The sequence below is a fragment of the Anas platyrhynchos genome, chromosome 19 (genome assembly GCF_047663525.1).
Source record: "Anas platyrhynchos isolate ZD024472 breed Pekin duck chromosome 19, IASCAAS_PekinDuck_T2T, whole genome shotgun sequence".
In the NCBI taxonomy this organism is placed as follows: domain Eukaryota; kingdom Metazoa; phylum Chordata; class Aves; order Anseriformes; family Anatidae; genus Anas; species Anas platyrhynchos.
The window spans coordinates 8,772,555-8,788,227 of record NC_092605.1 but is presented as its reverse complement, the minus strand read 5'-3'; the positions used below and the strand labels follow the sequence as shown (position 1 = coordinate 8,788,227).

Here is a 15,673-nt window from a genome sequence, read left to right as displayed (position 1 = left end):
GGGGAAAAACGAGAAACACCACACAATGGAAGTCAGATTAGAATAAATGCTGTGACACAATCTGCACAGTTCCTGGCAAGAAAAGCACAAGTTTGTGCTTTTCATATCCGCTTTTTCAATAAGTTGTAAGTTTCCCTTTTAAGAAATGGTTATAACAAACAGCCTCGATTCCTCTCCTATTAAAGTCAGTAGCAGACATTCACGCAGCTTCCACCACAGCTCCCAGCTGAAGCACTGCCACCTCTCATGAACTAATACTTGCCCAGTGATGTTCTTCTCATAGCTCCAGCTGACATTTGCTATTAAGAAACTCAGCCTTCATTTAAAAAAAAAAGTGCTGGCATGCATGGGAAGCTCTGAACCTCGTTGTTACATGGAAAACCTTGGAAATTTATACCCAGATGAAAACACTAAGGAAAAAACGCCTAACCTGTTCCTTTCAACATTGTTATTTCGAAGTCGAGGACAGGGGTATAAAAGAGGCAAGGAGGGAATTGAGACATCCATTGTTTTGAACTGCCCAGAACTGACAATATTGCTGTTGGATTCCAGGATTCTTCCGCTCCTTTTGTACTCCAGCAATAAAAATGTGTATTTGGCACAAACCCCTCAGACACTCTTGGAAAATAAAATCTCTGCGATTTGATGCCAGATGTACAGGACACGGAAAATATAAACAGGGGATAATAGGACAACTTCAGTGGTTTGGTATTTAAAGGAGAGACAACCCAGAGCTATGTTTGTGTAACATTTAATGGCAAATCATAGTCTCCACCAACATTATATTATTCTGTTACAGTTTCTTCACACACTGTAAAAGACTCTACAGTAACTGCATATTTAAAAATCCTAATTAAAAAGAGGAACACTCTGTGACAGCAAAAATAACTCAAGGGAGCATGGAAAGGCTGTTTAAATTGCAAAATGCTATCTATCTAAACTCACCACATGCTGTGTTTATCCTTTCATTTACAGCAAAAAAAAATCAGAAATCCAAGGCTGGTATAGTGCACATTTCCTAATCATTCCAGTTTACACCCCAAATTATTGGCAACACAAAGCAAACTCTGGTCCAACACCCTGGAGGGATAGCCCCCATCTTAAATCGGTCAGAATTTGCTTTATGCCCTAAGCCATCAGGATTTATAGCACTTCCAACCAGGATAAAAAAAACAGCAGCAGGAAGGAGAGGGTTTGATAACACTTTCCAAACACACTGCATCTACAGGAGCTCTCCAAACCCTCTGGAAAGCTGCACGTCAGCACCCCAGCGATGGAGGCAGACAAGAATTAAGCTACTCGCCCCCGCCGCAGACAGCAGTGGCACCAGCAGAAGCAGAGCCCAGGCTCCTGACGAGTCCTCCTGTGGCTGCAGGGATGGAAAGGGAAAAGTGTTGGATCCCTGCAAGCCATCTCAAACCCTCAAGGAGCAGAGGCTCACGTCTTTGCGTTGGGCAACGTGGGGAAGGGAGGGATCGCGGCTCAAGCGCGCCGTTCCCCCAGGGAGCCATCAATCCGCCCACGGCCAAACGAAATGGGGCAAAGGCCCAGATCCACTGTATTTACTCTGGCAAAATTCCTTGCTGCAAACGGTGGGAGTTTTGCCTGAATAAATGACATTTGGGGCCCAGCCTGAGCCAAGACATCAGCCCATATGCGAGATCTCTTCCCGCAGGCGTGCAGCACCGATCAAGGTTACCTTCCTCTTCCTCCCAGCACATCACCAAGCACAGGCTGCCGCACGTCTCCAGCCTTCTTATCTGGCAAGGCATTTCTGACACTAAATGCTCGCCGCTGCTAACAAAACAGCACCGATGCCTGCGCTGTGTCACCGCTGACATCTCGCGCAAAGGCTGTTTTGCAGGAGGGAAACTGGCGCGAGCACAACAAAGCGTTTTCGAGGTAGGAGCTCAGGACATGGGGACTGAATTCCCATGGGGACCGCATTCCCGCTGGCCGTGACGATTTCATCCTGAGAAGGGGAAATCGGGGAAATTCCCTTCATTCATGGGAAGCCCTACACCCCACTTCCCACCGCCTGCAGCTTTTCAGGAGGAGCGGAGAAGGAGCAGTTTCGGGCACATCCCAGCGGTTCCCTCTGCGCACCAGTGCTCCAGCCCTGCCCTGGGGATGGGGAGGCTGCATTCAGAGCCCTCAGCCCAGAAATTTGAGAGCTGACAGCAGTGGCTGTTTGCTGGGACCTCTGCCCATGCCAGCAGCATGGGTAAAGGAGCTCTTCAAGCCTCACTGGTTAGGTAAACGTGGCTAGAACTTTTAAACCTCTTGGCTTTGTGGCTGCCTTTTTTTTCCCCCCGTGTTCACTTTTTTTTCCCTGTCTCCCTTTGACTATACCACTATCATTTCCAGCTTATCCTTTGGGGAACACATATATATATATTTATTGTATATTTAGCTAAGTGGGACATTTTCCATCCCTGTTGACTGTTGGTGTGTCATCACTGACTCATTCACGCCAGCAAAGAATCCGGCCCAGTATATTTTCTCTGTAGGTATGTATTACACAGCATTACGATTCTGTAAAGCAAGCTTCAGGAGGTAGGTAGCCAACTAATCCCAGAAAAAATAAACTTGGAGGAAGGCAGGGCGGGCTGAGACAGGAGCCGCACTGTGCCGCCTCTGTAACGTCTTCAGGGCAGAGCTGGAAAAGCTCCTTTAGGACACACGAATGGGCATTTTGCCTCTCAGCCTGAAGTTTCCACCTTTCCCAGAAGGGACACTGTCTTGAGAGTAGCTTTTTTTAATTGTTACTTATTCCCAGAGTTTAAAGCGCCACTTAATAACTAACTTTACCTTTTATTGATGCACTCCCTCACAGCTCTCCCTAAGACACACTGCCCCTGGGAATACTCACAGCACCTCTTTGTGACTTGAAAAGCTCTCTAAGCTACGGGGTACATTTACAGCTCAAGTGTGCCCAGGGTACTTGGAGAATCGGGAGTTCAACAGCGTTAAACTCCCCTAAAATAGCAGGGTCCTCAAAAAAGGGAGGGGAAATTTGACTGTAAGGCTTCTGAAAGCAGTTCCCCAAGAATGCGTTTACTGAAAGCACATCCTCAAAACTGATCTGGGCTGCTCCCTTTGTTTCTCAAGGTAGGACCTGTGCTGGCATTCCTCTCCTTTCCCAGCCGGGATGTTTGGCCGTGGTGGGGAACAGCCCGGGCGCTCCAGCACACACGGGACCGCGGCTTTTCCACAGCATCCCAAAGCCGGGGGAAGGCAGAGATCTGCGCTTCCCATTTGTGGCACTGATGGGTGTCAAGCCCCGCGGGGAGAGGCTTTGGGCTTCATCCCGTCCACACCGGGCTTGCTGCTGCAAAGGCACTTCAGGAAGCAGCGTGCGGGCAGTGCTGAGCCCACGCTAGGAAAAGCGGCGGCGACACACAAGGCACAAAGCAGGGACCCACACGAGTCGCCGGGTGGCATGAGCAAGTGGGGAGGAGAGGGAGCAGGCAGCCCGGCACCCCGACACGGCCTGGTGGTGGGACTCAGGCCGACGGTTCCACTTGGAGATCTTGAAGGTGTTTCCCGACCGAGGTGGCTCAATTCTACGACGTAGTGGCACTTCTGAGCAAGGTGCTGCGGCGAGAGAGGACCACCACAACCCCAGACACACACAGAGGGAAGCGATGGCGGTGGCCTGCTGCAGGAGAGGCCCTCCTGGGCCTTCCCGTTCCTTGGGGAAGTTACCGGCGCTTGAGCACCGAAACGCAATCCTTCTTCAGCGGCCCGATCTGCAGGTGGGCATCGACGCTCTCCAGGAAGAAGGCCGGCTTCAGCTTTAACGAGAACAGAGAGGAGAAGTGGTAGTTGATCTTGTTCTGGAAGGGGTTTACCTGAGTCTTCCCCACAGGGGAGACCTTGAGCTGCTGCAGGCACGTCATCTTGGAGTCCTTGACTCCGTAGAAGGTCAGAGTCTTCTCCGAATACTCCAGGAAGACCCCGATCGTGTGGAAAAACGGCTGCTGGATGACAGACTCACAGCCACCAAACCAGGCCACGTAGTTCTGTCCATTCCACTGCAGGCAGCAGGACCTCTCGTTGCGCCCCAGGCGGCAGCGGTTGAAGGCTTCGCGGGGGTTGAAGTCCTCGGTGACGACACCGATGCTCACCCAGCCGTCAATGATCTCCACCTCCCAGTAGTAGTTGCCCCGGTTCATGAGGTTCATGCCCAGCACTTGCTCGCAGTTGATGAAGCGGACCGGGCTCTCTGGGTAAAGGATGGGGCTAAGCACCCTCTTGGCTCCTTTGGTGCCAAAGAGCTGGATGAATTTGTCCGCCGTGTCGCTGTCCAGGTCAATGATGAAGGCAACTGTGCAGGGCAGGAAGAAGACACGAGGATGACGAGGGAGGAAATCCCCCCAGCCCTCCCTGCTCTGATATTCCCCTGCTCCTTTCCGACCCCAAGCAGCTCATTTTCTGCAGCATCCTTAAGCCATCACCCTGTCCTCTTGCTTTTAAATCCCATGGCTGATTTCAGCTGATGAGGATAAAAGGCTCAAAACCGTGGCATTCCCGTACCCAGGGTGAATACAGCTTGCTGGGCAGAGGAGGGAGCAGACAGGCTGCAAAACGAGCCCAACCATGTTATCAGACATCCAAGAATCCACCTGACAGACTGGTGATCGGAACATCCCACATGACAGCAGGCTTCGGGCAACCACGGAGAGCACAGGAGAGCTTTGCCTCCCTTCCTCATCTGCCCCCCGCGAGGCTCTCCGATCTCCTGCCCTCTTCCAGACCTTCCTCTTCCTCGCCCCGCCGTGACCCCCTCACCCAGCGCCCCAGCAGAGCAGCCCTGGGGCTTCCTCAATTCACACGCCTCTCCCACGTGCTCCTTCCACCAAACCTTCCCTGCCTCACCACAACTCCCTGCACAGCCCCAAATCACCCCTCCGTGCCCACCGCTGCCCTGCGGCCAACGAGGCAGAGGCACAAAACCTGATCTAATTTAACCGAGGATCCAATTCACCCAGGGCTGGAAGGCAGCCAAAATTACACGCCTACAGCCCCCCTGGCAGCTGCTCTGGCAGAACCGCCAGGGGAAAAAAAAATCACCTAAACGGATTAGGGCAGTCATCAGGAAAGCGAGGAGACTTCCCCGTTAGCTGAGCAATATTTCCTCTGGTGCATGGCCGCAGGGCCAGCGCCTGCCGGGCGAGTGGGATGGAGCCAGCAGGGAGAGGAGCGAGGGGAGAGGGGCCGGGGCCATGGCAACAAGTGTCAAAGCAAAAGGCGCCGCTTACATTTCAGGAAGTAATCCCGGCTCTCCAGGCAGGCGGGATTGTTCGGCTTGTCTGGAAACCGTGACTCGGTCACTGCTGCGAAGAAAATAAAAGGGATGGGAGGGTTTGCCACCAGGAAAAGTGCTGCTGCCACCGCCAAGGGTGTTACTGAAGCGTCACCCCGAGCTGTGGCCGTGCCTCCAGCTCTCCCTGCGGGATCAGACCCAGGAAAGGACAGAGGCCACTTTTGCCACCCCAGGGGGACAGGCAGGGGGGCGAGGAACCGGCTGCGATTCCCACAGGAAAACGAGGGACAGGAGGGAGCTTAGCCCAGATGGGAACGCAGCCAGGGAGAGTCCCAAACCTCCAGCCACCGTGGTTTCCCACCCCCGGCAGCCCTGGGAGACCACAGCCCACCCGATGAGGGGATCTCCTGTCCCAGAAGAAACGGTCCCCTTTCACGGGAGGCCTCTTTGGCCCCTCGCCCCCTCCCGCAGGGCCCTGCCTAACTCCCAGGCTGTTTGTTGCCTCTCAAGTCTCCGGTCTCCGTGGAAAAATTCATCAAACCTCAAGGAGGAGGCGTTAGCACAGGCAGCGATTGTGCAACCGGGCCTGAGAGAGGGGCCAGCGCTTCCAGGAGCCCCCGAGCCCGCGGGCATCTCCCGGCCACGGGGGGAAGGCACACGTTTGGGTGCCCTGCACAGCACCTGTGGGCAGAGGGGCCGGGTGGGCACAAACCTTCCTCCATCTCCTGGAAATTCAGCCCGTCGACGCCTTTCCCCTGCAAGCGGTCCCACTGCTTTTTGCAGACCGCCGCCAGCATGTCCTTGACGGCGCACACGGCCTGGGTGCACTTGGTGAAGTTGAGCTCGTTCTGGAAGCTCGGAGCCGGGGAGAGGTTGTCTTCCATGGCTATTTTTAAGGCTTGAAACTCCTGAGCCAAAAAGACAGAATTTCAGGAGGTTATAAACGCGCCGAAGTTGCCTCTTGTTCCGCAACCCCACCCTGCCCCAGAGGATTTGGGAACTGGCAGCTCGCAGGACTTGGCCCGAAATCAGGCTTGCAGAAGGGAGGAGAGCCTGGCCACGTGTTCCTGGAGCCTTCTCTTTGCTCCCTTTCAAAGCCGGGCTCCAACCGTGCCCGTCTCCTCCCCAAAAGGTCTCTCCTGGCCAGGGTGGGTGCAGGACGGGGCAGTGGGGCACCCCAACCTCTGCCTCTGCGACCCCACACCTGGGTACTGAGCCTGGCCAACGCAGCGGCTTCTCCTGAGGCCTGGAGAGGGAGGGAGGTGGTGGAGGAAAAAGCTTTGGCAGGATGCTGCAAACAGGGAGGAGACCCTGCAGCCTCCCACCTCCGGGCTGCCAGCACCCAGCTCCGCGTGAAACGAAACCAAAACCAACAGACAGCGTCTCCAGCTCCTTCCCCTCACCGCCATCCCCACCCAGGCACCTGGAGGAAGTAGATGGTGTCCTTGCTGGGGACGTTCTGCAGGTTTTGCTTGCACTGGGCCAGCTTGGCTCGCCTCTCCTCCTTCCAGCGGAGGTCGAGCTCGGCCTCCCCCAGCATGGAGCGCTCCCCGTCCTCGATGAAGCCAGCCACCTCCTTCTGGAAGGTGGCCAGGACCTCAGAGGCTTCTGCAAAGAGCTTCTCCACCCGCTCCTTCTCCTTCGTGGCGACACCCTGAGCACGGGGAGAGAGGGGTCGGTGTCACGGGGAGCGGGAGGGGAGCCCCCCGGTCCCCTGCTAACGGAGCGGGGCCATCGTGGTCACCTTAATGAGCTCCACCATCTTCTTGGTCTGCGTGATGGTGACGGCCAGCTCCTCCAGCTCGTTCTCCACATTGCTGAGGAATTTGGCTTGCTGGGCCTGCGGGCACAAAGGGTGAGCGCTGAGCTCTGCGCCCTGCTCAGAGCCCAGCAATAAACCCTGCCCACACGACTTCGCTTTTGGGCATCAGGTGAAGGGTGCAAGGAGATCACAGCTTATTTTCCCCATTTCCTCCCTCTGGAACCTTCTAAACCGATCTGACCTGCAAGTCTCTCTTCTCACTTGATTACTTCTAGCAAAACTGGCAACCGGGCTGCAAAGCGCAGTGCCCACCTCCACGCTCCCTGCTGCCATCTCAGCTTGAAACAACAAACCAGGGATTCAAAAGCAAAATTGCGCTCGTTCCCAGGCAGTGATTGCAGCGAGCACCAATAAGCTGCATGGCCAAGGCTGGAAAAAGCCACTTGGGACGGGTGCAGAAACCAAGAGGCAGCCACGGAGCACCGTGGCCCCTGGAAATTTCTTATAAAGGGAAAGCAAAACAGCTCGGGAGCACGGGGTGCTGTTTTGCTGCAAAGGAAGCACCGTCCGAACACGGCGTTTCCTGGCGGGCTATTGTTAGCACCAGCCCGTTACCCATCACGGGGACAGGTCCCTTGGGTGCCAGCAGAGCATCGCACCCTTTGCTGGGTCTGTTCTCCCCCAGAGCTTGGTCCCTGCAGCGTTCACGCCTGGAGAGCCGGGGCAGATGCCCTCCCTGTCCCCCATTCCCACCCCGCAGACAGCGGTGACGGAAGCGACGCTGAGCAGCGCCCGTCTTGGTCCAGTAGCTCCAAGGAGCTGGGATCACGCGTGCTTTCTATTTTAAGGCCCCTATGACTAATCAGAAGGGTTTCCCCACAGCCCCAAGAGCCCACGAAGGAGCAGGAGCTGGCTCGGGGCTGCCACTGAGTGTCTGCGTCCCAAGTTCACACCTGGGATGAGCAAACCCCCCGAGGTCCCTGATGCCACCACGCCGCCAGCCCCATCGCCCTGTGCCCAGGCCTCACGCTGGGAGCCCCGGGGGTGTTTGTGGGTGCGAATCTGGGAGGTGACTCAGCCACATCTGGGAATGGGAGTGACGGAAAAAAACCCCGCTGCCAAAAGGCGCAGCACAAAGGGCTCATGGAGCGGGAGCTGAGGCCGGGCAGGGAGCCAGCGCGCGGGGAAAAACCTCCTTGATGGAGCTGTGGGAACGAGACGGAGAGGGCGGGCACCCCATCGGGGCGGCGGGGCTGGGGAGATCCCACGTGCCCGTGTCCCCCATCCCCAAACCCAAAGGGACAACGGGATCGCTCTGCCCACCCCACATCCCACGGGGCACCCCACACCGGGACGAGGTGGGAACAGGGTTCAAGGCCCACCCCATGCATGGCACCCCGCTGCGATTCCACCCCCACCGCACCCACAGCACCACCACCCACCCCTCGCCGTGCACCCAGCGCCCACCCTCACCCCGTTACATCCCCCCATAACCCCCAACATCCCCCCACGCACCTCCTTCAGCTCCCGCTCCCGCTCGAGGGGCACCACGTCGTGGGCTCGGTGCTCGTGGGCGCGGCAGCGGGGGCACACGCAGGTTTGCTCGGCTCGGCAGAAGCCGTCGAAGGGCTGCAGGTGGCGGGGGCACAGCCCTTCCTCCAGCCTCCGGAGGGGAGCGACCAGGCGGTGGGCTCGGAAAGCCGGGGACCGCCGGTGGGGCTCCAGGTGCGCCCCGCAGAAGGACGCCAGGCACACCAGGCACGAACGAGCCGCCGCCGCCCGAGCCCCCTCGGGGCACACGTCGCACAAAACCCCCTCCTCCCCTTCCTCCTCATCCTCCTCTTCCTCTTTCTTCTCCTCTTTCTCCTCTCCCCTCTCCGGCTGCTGCTCCTCCTCGGCTCCTGGCGCCATCGGCGGGTTGGGGGCGGTGAGAGGCGGGGAGCCGGCACCGGGTGGGCTCGGCTTTGGGCTCGCCTCGACGGGGGGGGACGCGGGTCCGGCAGCCCCCAGCAGCGGGAGGACCTCGCACAGGGCTCGGTTCTTGCGGAGCCGCAGAGCCGCCGGGAAGGGCTCCTGGCACAGCGGGCAGCGAGCAGCCGCCGCCCCGCCCGCCGCCGCCCCGCCGTCGGGGGGGCCCGTCCTCCCCCGGAGCTTCCCCAAGCAACCCTGGCAGAAATTGTGCCCGCACGGCACCGTCACCGGATCCTTCAGGATATCCAAGCAGATGGGGCAACCGAAAGGACCGTCGGGCAAACCCGGCACGGCCAGCGCTAGCCTCAACGCCGCCGAGGTGGCGGCGGAGGGGACCGCCCGGCTGCTCCCGCCGGTGGCCTCCATCCCTGCTCGCCCCCGCGGCCCCAACGCCGGCTGTGGGGCGGGAGGGAGGGAGGGAACCGAGCTCCGCCCGCCCGCTCCGCCTCCTGCCCCGCCGTCGGGGAGCCCCGGCCCCCGCCGCTCTCCGCTCCTCCGGGCGCTGCTGCGCACCCCGGGGCCGGGAGGGGGGCACCGGGAGCCCCCCTCGGGCAGTGGCCGCGTCCCCGAGTCCGTGTCCGGGGATGGGAAAGGGCAGCAGGGGTCCTGGTCCTTGGGGACGCTGAGGAGCTGGGAGGGAGGTGGTGGGGATGGGGTGGGATGGGAATGGGGATGGGACAGGGATAGGGAAGGGGATGGGGGGGGAATGGGATGGGGATGGGTTTGGGATGGGGATAGGGTGGGCATGGGGATGGGATGGAGACAGGGATGGGACAGGGATAGGGAAGGGAATAGGGGTGGCAATGGGACGGGGATAAGGATGGGATGGGACAGGGAGGCAGCAAAGGGCTTTCGGTCGGCAGAGCTGCCCGCTAGACACAGGTTGAGCCCTGCAGAGGCCATTTATCATCTTGGATAAGCTCCCAGGTCCACACCAGTTCACCCAAGGACAGGGCTGGGAGGTGCAGGGGGAAGGAGGGAGCGCAGAGAGCCGAGCCCTGTCTGCCCCCAAAGGTGGTGATTCCTCCTCCAGGCCCCTTCTCCCTGCAGGAACCACGGCGAGCTGGCTCTTTGCCTCACATCTCCCACCAGCATCGAGGTCAAACCGGTAGGAAACCAACCCTTTATTGGGAAAGCGGCGTCTTACAAAGAGCAACTGCAGCGTGGTGCTCCAAAAAGTGGCTCTGCCAAGGGACGTGGGAGGGCTGGGGACCCGCTCCAGCCTGCCTGCAGCACCTGGGGCCCACCCCAAATCTCCTCCAGGTTTGTTTTTTTTTTTCCAGGATGAGAGGAAGAGGAGAAGCACAGCCTTGCACCCCCACACAGCAAGAGGGGCCTTGATTCCGCTGCAAGGGCATCACCATTACCATTACCAGCACATCTCCTTGTCACATGTCACCACGGGGCTATTTGCATATGCAAATCGGGGCTGATTGGGATGCCCGGCCTCTCATTTAAAGTCACTGCACCCCATCCTGCCCCGATGATGGTGCTTGGGGAGCCGGCTGGGGCTGATCCCTGCGGCCCAGCGTGACGGCGCGGCCCTCGCAGAGCCAGAAGACGGGGTAGAGCGGCTCGGTGAAGACGGCGTGGAAGCAGTGGATGAGCCGCGTCTCCTCCCCGAGCCCGTAGAACGAAAGCAGCCCCCGGCCGTAATCCAGGCGGACCCCCAGCTGGGTGTAAAGCCTCTCCTGGATTTTCTCCTCCCGGCCCTTGTGCCAGGCCAGGTAGCCGTCCTCCCGCACCTGCAGCCCCCACGAGCCCCCGTCCAGCCCGATGCTGAACTTGTGGCCCGGCGGCTGCCGCTGGGGGAGGCTGCGGTACGTGGCCCCCAGGATGACGGAGTGGCTGGAGATGGCCACCTCCCAGTAGTGGCAGCCCTGCCCGTAGCCCTGCTCACACAGCACCTGCCAGGGCTCGAAGGGGCTGCCCCGCTCCTGCCACCCGCCTGCGGCGCCGGTGCCGTGCCGGGCTCGCCGCTGGCCCTTGGACAGCTCCAGGTACTTGTTGGCCGTGTCAGGATCGAAGGTGAGGTTGCGGTGGTCTGGGGAGAGAAAAGGCACCCGTGGGGCTGAAATGCTCGGTCCCACTTTAACGGCTCCAGGCTCGCGCCAGCTGGAGCGGTTTAAGCTACGTAGGGCTGCCCCAAAAATAGAGGGGAACAACGCACAGCTGGCTCGGAGGAGAAGAGGAGGGAGGTGGGGGCGATACCTGCCCGCCCCCCAGCTATGAGGAGCCGAACCAGAGCCCAGAAATAGTTGGGGGGGCAGGAGGATGCTGTGCTTTGCACAACCCCCAGGGGAAAAACACAAACCCAGCAGCACCTAGCGAGCGTGCAGCGGCTCAGGGGTAATTTTGGAGGAGAGGTGCCCGATTTTAAGAGTAAAATATCGTGTGGGTGGAGGTAGGGAACCAGGTGGATGATGAGCAAACACAGAACTGCAGGGAGTTACTCTCATCAGGTGGTGGTAACTCCTCCTGCTACGTGGCAGCCCCCAGCACCTCGCAGCAACCTGGCCCAGCTGCCTGTTCTGGGTTTAGGTCTGCTGCTCATAACTGAGTTTTTCTGTTTGTTTGCTTTTGGCTATTAATAACGCTGAGAACAGTCTGTGGGACTCAATGGAAGGAATCCTTATAGGTCCCGTGCGCACTGATTGCCTTCCTGGGAAGAGTGTGACCTGAGCAAAGAGCCCTAAATACCCCATCCCTCCTTTTTTTTCATCAAGGAGATGGGAGAAGGAGCATTTAGGAACGGGTCCCTAAGGAATCAGAGTGGGATCAGCCCAGGGAGGGGAAGGGAAGGATGCAGCTGGGCATGGGGGCCTGGGGATCTAGGGCATGATCTGCAGTGACTGCCCCAATGCCAGGCACTGGCAGCCCCCATTTTTATGGGAAAGCCTGTCCTGGTGCTGCTGTCCCCCTAACGAGCCCCTTCCCCGTCCCACAACATCCCCCCCGTGCTCCTCACCCTTCAGAAACTCAGCTCGGATCTGGCACTTGGGAAGAGGGGTCGCCACCTTCATCTCTGTCCCCTTGGGCTGCACCGGGCCTGTGGGGGACAGGGACAGGCACGCTGAGTGACACCACCCAAAAACTCGTCCCTTGGATGCGAGGAAGGGGAGGAAATCCATCGTGTCCAGGCCTGAGAGGTGCCACGTGTGCTACCAGCAAGGAGGGGACACACAGGGGAGCCCCCCAGCCCCTCCTGTCCCCTTGCTGCCCATCTGCTGGAAAGCAGCCGCGTGTCCCCATCCCAGCATGGTGACACTGCCCTGGGTGACGTGGAGCCCTGTGGGGTGGCCCCACAAGCAGAGAGCTTACCTGGGACAATGGGGTCAGGGGATTTGGGGGCCACGGCGCCGGGCAAATCCTCCAGCAGGAGCCGGGAGATGCCGGCGAGGATCTCGCTGAGGGGCTCCACCACGCCGGCCGCATCGAACTGCACCGGGGGTGGCACCGCCAGGCTCTCCCAGGCTGGGAGCAGGGGGAATTCCTGCGGACGGACACACAGACACCCGAGCACCAGCCTGGGGAGGAGCAGCAGCTCCCAAACCTGCCCGCAGACACCGCGCGTCTCCCCGCTGGGTGCCCCCAAAACATCTGCAGCCAGCGTTACGGGGCAAGGAGCGGGACGGTACCTCGAGGAAGGTCCTGTGGTCTGTGGTGGAGACCAGCAGGTCCCGTGCCTGCTCCTGGTGCTGTCTGAGGGTGTCCAGGTGCCCCTTCAGGGTGTTGGAGTTCTCCTCCACGCGTCTCAGCGCCGCCGACAGCTCTTGCTCGACCTTGGCCACCATCTGGCACTGGAAAGCCTGCAGGCTTTTCTCCAGGTGGGCGAATTTGCTCAGGATCACCGATCTGAGCCCCTCGGAGGAGTCCTGGTGAGGAAGACCGGTGAGACCCAGCGCGCTCCCACCCGTGGCTCCAACGCCGAGGCGGTCACGGCATCACCTTGATGCTCTGCGTTCGCTCCTCCAGCTCCTGCAGCGCCCGCTCGATCTTCTCCGACTCCTCCTGGGCTTCTTTCACAGACTTTTCCAGGAGGGCCTGAGGAGGGGAGCACCAACACCCCATGGCACAGCGCGTTGCTGCTCACTTTGCCCCCAGGAGCCTCCAGGACAAGGCTCAGGGGGCAGGACGAGGGAAGGGGAGAGGCTGCGTCCAGGGGCACAAAGTGGCTTTGCTTTGTTTTGTGTCTTTAGGGCTCTTTCCTCTAGATCGGGGAGGGGGATCACAAATATTGCAATGATGTTTATTTAACCCGTGCTGCTGGATTCACCCAGCTCTCTGCTGCTCCAACAGCCCCCGGTATCTGGGGGATCCACTGGGTGCCAGTGGCATCTCCAGGGCCCGTGGCAGTTCAGCAGAGACCGGGCACAGCTCAGTGCACTTTGATGCATCACAGCCCTGGCTTTGGGGTCAGCAGCAGAGGGTTCTGCACCACGCACCCTGCTCGCCTCCCACCGCCCCAATTTCCCACCTGCTTCCTGGAGTGCACGTCCTCGAGGAGCGCCCGCCGGTGCCGCTGGCACTGCTGCACGGTGCAGACGCAGCAGATGCACCGCTGCTCGTCCTCGCAGTACAGCTCCAGCGGTCTCCCGTGCCGCGGGCACAGCCCGCCGGGGGTCACCTCGCACTGCTTCACCCCCGTCTTGCTCGCCCGCACCAGCTCCAGCACTTTGCTCAGGGTGACGTTCTTCTTCAGCTCCAGCTGCGGCGCGCAGCTCTGGCGGCACTCGGGGCACGAGAAGCCCTGCTTGGCCCCGGCGGCCGCCTGCTCCTGCTTGCCTTGGTGGTCGCTGATGCAGCGCTTGCAGAAGTTGTGGCCGCAGGGCAAGGTGATGGGCACCTTGAAGAGCTCCAGGCAGATGGAGCACACCAGCTTCTCCTCCAGCTTGGGCGAGATGGACAAAGCCATCTCGTGCCAGGGATCGGGGCAGCGAGGGAAAGAAGCTGGAGAAACAGAAACCCCGCTGGGGAAGGAGGAAGAGCTGGGTGACGCCGAGCTCAGAGGCGGGTCAGGGCTCCGAGCCAGGTGCACCCTTAAAGGGACACCCAGTGGGGGGTCGCTCGCCCCTCGGCCATGCGGGCTCTGCCCTGTGCCCCCCTGGGAGCAGCAGGGCGCTGCGGGAGGAGAAAGTGCCATGGTGACAGCACGGGGAGACACATGGCAGAGGCTAACGGCATCCGAAGCAAGCGTGTTCCCATGGATACACGTTCCTCTGTATTTAATTTCACTCTTTTTTTTTTGGAAGGAGCTTCCTGGCATCCTCACCTCTGCCAGAGCCCGGTCCCTGAGCAACGCAGGAGTCGTGGCTGACAGCGAGACCTCAGCACAGCCCTGCTGGCAGCCTCATTGCTGCAGCCCTTTGTCCCCTCCCTCTGCGGTGACGAGGGCTGTGCCACCTCCCAGCAGCCAGCCAGTGCCACAGCCCAGCCTCGCAGCTTTCCATCTCATCCAGCTTCTGTCGGCTTTTGCCACCGCCTGCAGCCCCTGCTCCTTAGGGCCGGACATTCCTGGCCTGCTCCTTCCACCACCTGGGTGCAGGGTCGGCGGGTCTGCACCCCGAAACACAACAGAGATTTCATCTGGGCAATCAGCCCCTGCTCGGACAGCTGCTGGGGTCTGCTGCCATGTACCACACGCCTCCACTTTGTGTCTTCCAGCTCAGTTTCACAAGTAAATGCCAGGAGCTTTTACAGCCTTCCAGTCCCAGCCTTATCTACTCACCCTTGCAGGCGTCTTATCACTGTGTGTACGCTCCCAGCCTGCAAAACATGGGCATTTTTTGCAAAATGCAAAACATTTTGCAACCTCTGCGTATATCCTGGCTTTGCATTCACCTGCTGCAGCCAGAGATGTTGTCAGCAGCAGGGCAGAGCCCCTTCCATAGCGTGGGGGAAGCTCAGTCACCTCCCCAGGCTGCAGGGCCTTGGGGTCTGTCACAATTTGCTGCACCCCACAGCACCCCTTCAGCCAAGACAAGCAGCAGCTTCCAAAACATTGATTTTGGCTGCATCAAGTTCTGGACAAGTGTTAAAAACTGAGAGAGGAGCACAACGTGACCTTTTTCTGCCCGGGACTGCGTGAGACCAGCTCTCCGGTTGCACCCCACCAGCTCATCCACCTCTGCTTAAACCAGACCCCAAAACCCTTCAGGACACAGTCCTGAGCAATGGCAGGAGGTGGGCGCTGCTGCACAAGCTCTTTTGCTTGCTGGGGGAGTTTAGGAAGAGGGGAACCTCAGATGAACTTACTGGGAGCTGGGAACAGGCAGCTGCAATGGCAGGAACACGCTGATTTTTGGGTGGGGTTATTTAAAACATGAGAATGGGGTTGTACTAAGGGCATTATTCTACAGTCATAGAATAACAGAATATCCCGAGTTGGAAGGGACCCATAAGGATCATCGAATCCAACTCCTAGAAAAGCAGAAAAAAAAAAAGCATAAAGAAAGCAGAGGAAAAAAAAAAGAAAAAAAAAAGCAAGCAGAGCAGAAAGCAGTGTCTGCAGCTGGGGTACAGCACAGGCAGGGTGCCAGGCCACCACCACGTCTGCCCGAGCCCTGCCAGCTCTGCCTTTAATCATTTATCCCCAGCTGGCGTGGGCTGGCTGTGTGAGGGGAAGGAGACTGAGGTCCCCCCGCCTGAGTAGCTGTTAGGAGAGATTATCT

General features: G+C 59.1%; 2 protein-coding genes across 3 annotated transcripts; both read right to left on the bottom strand.

Annotated features, from left to right (window-relative positions):
- Positions 1-735: 735 nt before the first annotated feature.
- On the bottom strand, positions 736-9,423 carry TRIM47 (tripartite motif containing 47). 2 transcript variants are annotated; one of them, XM_027471292.3, is made up of 6 exons: positions 8,547-9,422; positions 7,014-7,109; positions 6,693-6,923; positions 5,982-6,177; positions 5,265-5,339; positions 736-4,330 (listed from the first exon to the last, which is right to left on the bottom strand). In XM_027471292.3, exons 1-6 carry the CDS (start codon positions 9,366-9,368, stop codon positions 3,705-3,707), a joined length of 2,046 nt encoding a protein of 681 aa, XP_027327093.1. In that variant the 5' UTR covers positions 9,369-9,422; the 3' UTR covers positions 736-3,704. The 2 variants fall into 2 exon arrangements, with proteins under 2 accessions (XP_027327093.1, XP_027327094.1); XM_027471293.3 differs by having other exon boundaries at positions 3,568-4,330; positions 5,265-5,336; positions 8,547-9,423.
- A 688-nt stretch (positions 9,424-10,111) lies between these two features.
- On the bottom strand, positions 10,112-14,296 carry TRIM65 (tripartite motif containing 65). Its single transcript, XM_027471373.3, has 6 exons — positions 13,480-14,296; positions 12,951-13,046; positions 12,641-12,877; positions 12,324-12,495; positions 11,971-12,051; positions 10,112-11,046 (listed from the first exon to the last, which is right to left on the bottom strand). The coding sequence occupies exons 1-6, from the start codon at positions 14,266-14,268 to the stop codon at positions 10,463-10,465; spliced, it is 1,959 nt and encodes a 652-aa protein (XP_027327174.3). The 5' UTR covers positions 14,269-14,296; the 3' UTR covers positions 10,112-10,462.
- Positions 14,297-15,673: the final 1,377 nt, after the last annotated feature.

Excerpts from the sequence above, each read along its gene's own strand:
- TRIM47 (XM_027471292.3), bottom strand. The coding sequence starts at position 9,368 with ATGGAGGCCACCGGCGGGAGCAGCCGGGCGGTCCCCTCCGCCGCCACC. Across the intron at positions 7,110-8,546 it reads GGGAGCGGGAGCTGAAGGAG|GCCCAGCAAGCCAAATTCCT; the intron begins GTGCGTGGGGGG and ends TTGTGCCCGCAG. Across the intron at positions 6,178-6,692 it reads ACACCATCTACTTCCTCCAG|GAGTTTCAAGCCTTAAAAAT; the intron begins GTGCCTGGGTGG and ends TTTTTGGCTCAG.
- TRIM65 (XM_027471373.3), bottom strand. The coding sequence starts at position 14,268 with ATGCCAGGAAGCTCCTTCCAAAAAAAAAAGAGTGAAATTAAATACAGA. Across the intron at positions 12,878-12,950 it reads AGCGAACGCAGAGCATCAAG|GACTCCTCCGAGGGGCTCAG; the intron begins GTGATGCCGTGA and ends CTTCCTCACCAG. Across the intron at positions 12,052-12,323 it reads CCCTGACCCCATTGTCCCAG|GCCCGGTGCAGCCCAAGGGG; the intron begins GTAAGCTCTCTG and ends TGTCCCCCACAG.